Source organism: Periophthalmus magnuspinnatus, chromosome 4 (genome assembly GCF_009829125.3).
Source record: "Periophthalmus magnuspinnatus isolate fPerMag1 chromosome 4, fPerMag1.2.pri, whole genome shotgun sequence".
NCBI classification, from domain to species: domain Eukaryota; kingdom Metazoa; phylum Chordata; class Actinopteri; order Gobiiformes; family Gobiidae; genus Periophthalmus; species Periophthalmus magnuspinnatus.
Genome location: NC_047129.1, coordinates 12,876,703 through 12,885,903, shown reverse-complemented (window position 1 = coordinate 12,885,903; position 9,201 = coordinate 12,876,703). Strand labels below are relative to the sequence as shown.

At 37.9% G+C, this 9,201-nt stretch overlaps 1 protein-coding gene across 1 annotated transcript; it reads right to left on the bottom strand.

Moving 5' to 3' along the window:
• Positions 1-382: 382 nt before the first annotated feature.
• Positions 383-8,844, bottom strand: LOC117369821 (atrial natriuretic peptide receptor 2-like). The gene is made up of 21 exons (XM_055221365.1): positions 8,707-8,844; positions 8,489-8,593; positions 7,778-7,880; positions 7,558-7,703; positions 7,415-7,487; positions 7,199-7,343; positions 6,077-6,163; positions 5,860-6,003; positions 5,317-5,438; positions 5,016-5,160; positions 4,408-4,456; positions 4,227-4,334; positions 4,035-4,154; positions 3,865-3,958; positions 3,619-3,706; positions 3,399-3,538; positions 3,166-3,318; positions 3,001-3,099; positions 2,744-2,835; positions 546-645; positions 383-452 (listed from the first exon to the last, which is right to left on the bottom strand). The coding sequence occupies exons 1-20, from the start codon at positions 8,842-8,844 to the stop codon at positions 592-594; spliced, it is 2,205 nt and encodes a 734-aa protein (XP_055077340.1). The 3' UTR covers positions 383-452; positions 546-591.
• Positions 8,845-9,201: the final 357 nt, after the last annotated feature.

The following is a 9,201-nucleotide window of genomic DNA, read 5'->3' as shown; positions in this document are numbered from 1 at the left end:
ATTATTAAAATACATTACAGCATCTTTATTTTTTGCTTTATTTTCTTTAAGTTAAACTGTCAACAATATGCTCCTTGCCTGTGAATCATCCCAGCACTTTAGATGGAGTTTTGCGTATTGATGACAAAGATAGAGAGATTAATTTTCCTTCCTTTTCAAACTCAAAGCTACTTCTTGTAGATTTCAACTTTTTTCTTAAATTTCTTCACAAATTCCCAACTGACTGAAGTAAAACTACAATAAATGTATTCCACCAAATGAAGTCATAATTAGAAACATGCATTTAAGACAAAAGAAAACATAAAAAATTGTATTAACCTGGGCAATGTGGGACAGACATTCTTGTACATTCCCCTCTGTGCAGAAAGAGGAATTTCTGTGCAGCGATGATTGGCTAAGTCTTTGGGGAGATGCTCTATATTCAACAGGACTGCAGTGACTGTCCTTGATATCTAGCAGAAATCCAATAAAACACATTCACTGTACCACCAACAACATCTTAAAATGACAGTGATAATGATATGGTAATAATTAGCTTTACTTACCCAGAAATGACTCTGACTCGGGCATTGTTGCTGTACAGCTCTCAGGTTACGAGTCTGGTTCACGTGGACTGATCCAAAATCCACAGGCACGCACCTGCTCCTGAAATAGAGGGTAAGATTAGCAGCACTCATTCAGTTCTATTTAGTATTAACCCAATGGGAGTCTATTGGCTGGATGTAAGATCCGGATTAGAGTTTGTCTGGTACTCCTAATATAAGGTAGTTACATTGTCATTGTCATTTATATACAAACCGAGAGCATTGCTATGTTGTAACTGCATAGTTTACATCTGAATAATAATCATAGGGGACAGTTTTAATATCTTATCTAAAGGCTATTATCATGAACTGACCAGGCTAATCCACAACACACACACAGGATGACAAACAATGCAGACAGTGTAGAACTAAAGGAACAATTGAAAAATGAATTGGCTACAAGCAAATATGAGCTGCACTTATTCTGCGGTCTTTAATGTTTTTATATAAGGTATAATTCAATGAAATATATATTTAACATACAAAATTCAACAAAAATCAATAAAGTCAGTTTATCTTCTTTGGGGAAAAACTAAAATGACAAGAACCCTTATGGACGATGTATGCACACACACATACAGGAAGTCTACAGACCAACCTTTTGTTTTCAGTGACACTTAATCAGTCTATTTAAACAGATGGCAGCCTGGCTCCACACATCTTAAACCCCAGATATCACCAGCTTATACTAACTCTACAAGGGGTGACCTTTCCTTTAGCAGGTTTGTTTTGTGTTCACAGACTGGTACATAGGTATAACAATTTAATATAAATGCCTAAACTATATTAAAATATCAAAAGACTGTTGCCTGACAGAGATGCAGATGTAAAGTAGGCAGGTAAAATAGTTTTAACTAGGCTAAGTACTATACAGGAATGTGCAACTAAACCTGCAGCAGGTGATGCAAGTTACTGCGGCGAAACACATTTATTCATTAGTGACATTTATACAGCAAATTAACCAAAATAAAAGCATGAAGCGTTACGAAAAACAAATACCGTTTTCGACCGGTAATTACCTCCTCCTCCACAGGCTGGTGAGGCTCTCCAGTGTCACTGTGACCCACTACTCTCTCCTGAAGTACACACGCCTCTTACACTCACTTACTGCAGGACAGATGGAGCATAAAGCGGATCCTTTTTGAGGTGCGTTTTCTCTGTAAACCCAAACCTAAATGTTTTGTTGCCGCAAACGGCACATTAAACGCACGCAACCATACTGCAGGCTGATTGGACACGTGGTTGTCTAGCAACAAAACGCGGTTGAATGTGATTGGTCAGTGATTATGAACACAAAAAACACAACCCATTTAAACTCTCTCTTATTATTAGTCATTTTATTGCACAGGTTGAGCAGATGTACAATAGTAGTCTAGCTGTTTCTCAAATTATCATTAAAGCTGGCAAAATATAAAATAAAAATTACATTCTCAAATAAAAAACGCCTAAATATTATTTGGGCTATGTTCTATATAAATATTCAATACAAAAATAAAACAAACAAACAAATGAATGAATACAGGCCAATTCATACATACATGCAGAGGCTAAATACATAAATTAATATTTTGCAATAAAAGGCAAGCATTGTCTCTAACTTATGATGTAGACCTACAGCACAGCTATGCAAACACGGCATTTCAACTGTTTAGTTTTTTATTAATGACTTTATTTCTTACTAAAGCCTTGTCTAGTTGCTGACTGGAACTGGAACTCCTTTTGATTCAGATAAAGCTTGCAGTGGATCTGTGTGAATGTGTTTCTTAGCATCAAGCCACCATGTTTGCATCTCTCCTTTGCCCTAAAAGTTCAAGAAATAAAGATGGAGGGACAAATGAGCGAAAGGAAAGGAACCGTGTTGGAGAACATGTATGTCTTCTGAATTTTAAATAAAGCCATTAGCTCTGATCAGGGAGCAGGGAGCAGCAGCTGAGGTTTCCCCTAACAAGACATCACAAGTGTCAATGTCATAACCCTTCCCCCGTGACCTGGCACCACCCAAACCACAGGATTAAGTTACCAGTAAACTGGTCCACACAGTCCTAAAGGTAGAAAGGGAAAATAGCATGCACACCCATTTTTTGTGGATAGGTGGCTCATTGGGAATTTTGAGGTTGTAAAAACACCACTAAAACAGTATGCTTCTATACTAATATTACCTTCACATTAAGCGTTCCTCTGCAGGTCATGAAGTAACCTTTCAGACAATGGAGCAGTTCTGCTGTTGTATCGCTCACCTGAATTTTAAGAGCTGGACCAAAAAACATAATTAGAGATACTGTGATGTATTCACCCCCATTTTCTTAATGAAGAAGATCGGTCCTTTGTCAGCTACTGCCATTCTCTATGTACATGTGATGAGTCCTGTGAATCTTGGACATACATATTTTGGCTGTAGCTAATAATTTACTATTACCTTCACTTGTTGATTCCATGCGAGAGGCTGTATTTACAGTATCACCAAATAGACAGTATCGTGGCATTTTTGTGCCAACCACTCCCGCAACCACTGGCCCTATAGGACCAAGAATAGGGGAAGTACAGGATAATATTTAATAAATATGGTTAAATTTACAAATACCTGAGTGGATCCCTGCTCGTATCTTCAGCTGAGTGTTGGGTTTGTGGGGAATCTTGAAGCTGTGACAGACACTGACCAAATCTAGAGCCATGCTGGCTATTTCCCCTGCATGATTAATGCCATTTTCTTTGGGCACACCAGAGACCACCATGTCTACACAGACATCAATAATCCATTGTCATATTAAAGAAGAGAAAAGCATACAATTATCTATAAAACAAATATGGACTTACAAGCATCTCCTATGGTCTCTACTTTATAAACATCATAATTGTCAATTATATCATCAAAGGTGGTGTAAAGTTGATTTAAAAAATCAACAACCTGATGAGGAGTGCTGGCACCAGACAGCTGGGTGAACCCAACAATGTCACTGTGATGACAAAGACAGAAGAAAATGAACCACAGGAAACAGCTTCTAAATGATAAGATTCACATAATTAGATAAGTAACCTGAAATACACTGTGGCATTGGAAAAGCTTTGTGCCTCTGCTGTTCGACCTTGGCGTAAATCATCAGCTACTGGCTTTGGGAGCATACCTGCAAAGACATTTTCAATAGGTGCATTTCAGATTGACCACTAAATAGCAGCAAAATCCCCTGCACTACAGAATCGTTCAATGTGAAATAATTATTATATTTTATGACAAAGAATCAAGTGTTTTTCATCTGGTTGAGGGGTGTCTGTTGTCGCTTACTGTACAGAAGTCGGTCAGTCTTTTGCTTCTCTTGCAGTAAGTCTTGTGTTCTCTCTGCGACTATGGCCTCCAGATGCTTACTGTACTTCTCCATCTGTGATTAAGTAAAGTTACGTAAGTTTTATAGACTTTTTGTGAGCTGTGATGTAGAACTGTTATTGGCCTGTTACCAGATTCATCATCATGTCCACTGGGCTGACTTTGTGTGGGTTCATCTTGTCAAGCATCTTCTTCACTTGCTCAAAAGTGGGCCTCATGGTGATGTTATGAGACCAGCACTTCTTTATTAGCTGTTCAAAATATGGTTGGTTTATGTTGTAATGACTTACAATGGAACCTCTCATAACATTGCGCTCACATACCTCACAATAGTCAGTCTGACTCGGGCAGTCTGTGTCCGCCTTCCCTGTTTTAACTTCAGGCAGAGGGGGGCGCCACATGATATCAATCCTCACTCCCTCAGCCTGATCCTGACGTAAGAGGTTGCTTGTTACCCAGATCAAAAGGAAGCTGAAGGTTGTAATCTATGGCTGCTATACTCACTGAAATGAGGTCAGAGCGAGTCGCAATCTCAACCAGAATCATGGAGTAGCTGAGGAGAAACAGAGGAAATGTATAATTTGTGCATTTTTTCCAGCTGTGTGTATTTAAATTGAGCAAAGAAAATCTAAAGAGATGTAAACTTGGACCATAAGTCCCAAAATGGTCAGGGACAGTTAGGACAGTTAATTTTCTTACAGGGATGTCGCAATATAAAATGTTACGAATACTGGAATATTGAAATATCCTGATTTTACACATTTTCACAATTATTGACATCAGTGAAACACTTTATTTACTTTCATTCTCAATGTTTAATAGCTCACCATTGCTCAAATATGTGACCAACATATGAAATCAAACTTTCTGAATATAACAGTAATATTAATGTGAGATAAATAACCAGATAAAGAGGCACTTTATATTTAAGCTTACTGTTCTGAGAGTAAATTTACTTTAAATTACTTACTTTTGGTTCAAAACTTGTCATTATTATTAGTATTATTATTGTTATTTCAGTTCTTACAATCATATGTTGGCCTGAATAATCCTGATTAACCAAATAATGTTAACATCCCTGCAGTTCCAAGTGCAGTACCATCAGCAGTTACCTGTAAACATCTGCACCCTGAGTCATGTTGGAGCTGCTTCCCAGTAGGACCTCAGGAGCACAGTAAACGCGGTTGACGTCACCACAGTTAAAACCATTACTCACAGCCTCAAAGTCCCCTTTTCTGTAAGCGGTGAGCCCATAATCTGCAATCAAACAGGAAAACAGGCTGCAGATGTTGTTTATGTGTTTGATAATAACAAGTCAGCAGTGTGACAGCTGTTTATCTTTGTAGCTCAGAGTAGTCCCATGAAATCAACCTGTTGTGATAAGGTTGCAGAATTAGCATGCAATGTCATTACCTGAGATTTTGCACACCCAGCGATCATCAATCACACAATTTCTGGAGTGGAGTTTCCCATGGAACATCTTGTGCTGGTGAAGATAGGCCATCCCTCGGGCAACATCAGTGGCAAAGGACAGTCTGAGGGTAAGACAAACTCTGTATCTGTATATATAATTATGAAATAGAACGTTTGCATGGGCAATCAGTCATTTAAAAGCCCACTATGTAACTTTTTATGGTCGAGTATCTGCCACCTGCTTGTCCCCATGGAGCTGTTATTGCTTTGAATTGTCTACATACAAGTTACATAGTGCTAATATAGTCATTTTCAAATATCATACTTCTCTACTCATATATGTTTATTGTAAAAGCTGTGGTATTTTGACAACCTTCCAAATTTGCACACCCTAAAACAGTAAAGCCAAAGTGCCAAAAACGTACACAATGTTCACCGGCCAAAATGATCTGTGATGCAATATTAGATCATTTGAGTAACTGCATGTGTTATAACATCTGCACTTACACTAGACTAGGCATAAATGTGTGTAAACGTACTCACCTGAAGCCCCAGTTGATGGGAATATCGTCGTTGAGCAGGACATCAGACAGACTTCCTTTGGGGCAGTGCTCAGTGATCACACAAACATATGGCACTTCAATGGAACCTCCAATAAACTTGCACAGATTTGGGTGGTCCAGTTGCCTGTCCAGTTAATACACATGATAAACTGTACACTATGAATCTCTTACTCGGTTTTATGCAGATATGTCCTTACCTGACTTCTTTCACCTCTTTCCTGATGGTCTTAGATAGAGTAAAATGTTTCTTCTGGATGTGCTTCACAGCTACAGTCTTCCCATCACTGGAACAGGGTAAGCAAAATTTTACTATCCCCTCTTAGAGAAGATTAATGTTACCTTTTAAAATGCAGATGGTGCCTCCAAGTAAAACAGTAATACATTCTCAGTAGTACTACACACTGTTTTAGTTTAGTTTAGTTTATTAGTTTATTTTAACAGGGACCATGCACAAACACATTAATCTCACAAAAGAAGAGATGCTTTACACCAGATTTAGATAAAGCTAGTTTCCATCTGCAGTCCAAGGTTAGGTTACAAACAATTAAAATACATCTAAATATCCATCCACTTACAATCAAACCATGCATTCTCCCATTCTTTCATTTAAAAACATCACACTTCACATTTACACAAGTAAAAGTACTCAAATGCTATGTCAAACATTGCCATATAAGTGCATGCTTATGCAAATCAGTGTTGACAGAGCTGACTCCCTAAAAGGACTTTTCTAACATCATATGAGTCCCTCAGGTCAGAGGAGGGTTTCAGTTTGTCTGGGAGCTTTAGCCCTTTGAAAAACAGAACCAAAATAGGATCAAGTGGAATACTGTTAAATTTTAGTCACAGTTAAAAGTGTACCATGTAACTTTTCTAGTTGAGGGCTGGTCTGTCTCCTGCTTGTATCCATGGAGATAGATTATGAATATTCATCTTGTTTTCTTAATAAAAGTTTTTAGTTTTCAATCAGATCAGGTGTCAGAGATTAAGTATTACTTGGACGTGTTTCAAGAAGTAATTGCTTTGCCGGATATGTTCCACAGTATGGCATTAATCTTATCTATCTCAATGAAGAAAAGCATGCGGCAGTACCAGGCCCAGTTGCAGGTCAGATTCTCCTGCTCGAATACATGTTTTTCAAGGTATTTTGAGCAATAAAAACACATGTAAATGAATTCATGCAAACTAGAGTTTAATGCCATACTGTGGAACATTCCAGGCAAAGCATTGACATCTCTGTGGAGACAAGCATACAAGTGCCATATGCATGTTTAATGTTTAATACATGTGAACCTTAACAAATGAAAGTATGGTCTTACTAGATGCCCAGCTGGATCAGACCTGGTTTGAAGGAGGTGTTGACACCAGTGCACACAGTGACATCAGTGGTCCGGCTCACGGTGGAGTTGGTCATGGCGCGCTGCAGGGTCATTGTACTCCCAATGCCCATGTAACAGAGTTTACCTGTGCACAACACTATAGCTACGGTACAGCTCTACATAATGATAAGGCTAATGGGTGAGGCTTTTATTTACCAAATACTATGTTGTTGTAGTTTATGATCCAACTTTCATCCCAAAACATTTTCTGCTTCTGATATTGAAGCCACTGCAAGTAACAAAAATTAAGCATTTATACTTTTCTTTGTTAAGATTTGTAAATGCTTAAAAGTACTGACCACTAAGGTTAGGATGAATCCACTGCAGAAAAGGGCAACAGGGAGTCCAATGGCCAGTTTGATGGCTATCGACATGGGGCAGATACCGCAGTCAGCTGGGCAGTTAAGACAGTTCTCCTCCTGCTCACACAAATCATCTCCACACACTGAAGAAAAATAGATATGCGTTTTATAGATTAAGACCTTAACACGAGAGTAGGAATTATAATTAATGTGAAACCTTGAGCAGGGACAACCAGCACTTTTGATTCCAGTGCTGCATGCATCTGTCCAATTTTAATATGGGCAATGACAGAGGTCACTCCCACGTGAATCAGCACCACCTAACAGACATTTAGTTATATCAATAGGTACCGATTACAATAATTCTTCTACCAGTTTTGCAACCTGTGGATTGCTATATTTATTGTTGGGAAGTAACTGAATACTTGTACCTAAATACACATTCAGATATTTTAAATATAATTTAAAATAAATGGAACAAATTGCAGCACTTGTTATCACAAAGAATACAGTACTTTGACTCGCCCGTGTCACAGAATATATTACAAAATCCATTTTAATGCAGATAGTACTCTATAACTAAATACATTTTCACAGTATTCTTCCCTATCACTGGCTAAGATACTTTACAGAAGTTGTGATAAAGTGAAATATTTACAAGGCATTCAAAAAAGTAACAAAAGAATTTGTGATTGCTGCATTTGGGATTCCTGTAAAGGAATAGCCAACAAAGACAACACCAACAAATATTTAAAGTTGGCAACAGGACAAATTTTCTTTTAAGGCAATAAAGATAAAACGTAAGTTGGAGTTTCAGTAAATTAAAATGTCTAATAAATCCAGGTTTGCTTAGAAAACACAGTCTATTAAGTAAAGGAAATGTTGAAGCATTTATTAAAACCTACTTGCTTTGATTTGAATAATTTACCTTTGAAGTCCAGTATTTCTGAGACATCTTGCCTGCTTTAGAGACAGTATGGGTGACTATTTTGCCGTCGTCAGGTATCCACGGCCCACATATTCCCCCATGTTTCTGCATTGAGACAAGATGAAAGTTTGAATACTACTTGCAGTTCACTAAAAGAAATTACTTCCTAAGCAAATGACTCAACCAAAGACTTCTGAGTACATGAGTTGTAGTAGTACCATGAGACCGAGGGGGCAGGAGTGGATGTTGGCGTGGTAAACACAGCAGTTCATCTCATTTGCGTTGTTCCAATTCGCAGGGCAATCGTGGTCCTGACAGAATCTCTTTGCATCGGCTGGATCGCTTACAAAGAGCATTGGGACAAATAACACAATTAAAATAGGCCAGGGTGGTAAACCTAGTACCAGGAGTGCAACTGTCTATGTACACAGAACCCAGCACAAAGTTCAAAGTTAACATAAAATAACTATATAAGATAAAAATGTACAATCTTTCCTTATGACAGGTGAGAGTTTAAAGCTTTATCACTGTGGTTATAAAGAACTTCAGGCAGGGAAATTTTCTAATGGTAGCATTAGCTGTTTATGGTAAATATCTTTGCAATTACTGAGCCTAATCTATATATGTGGAAACCAGCACAAAGTTCAAAGTTAACACAAAATAATTCAATAGATAAAATGTTTAATCTTTATTTATGACATGTGAATTGTGTC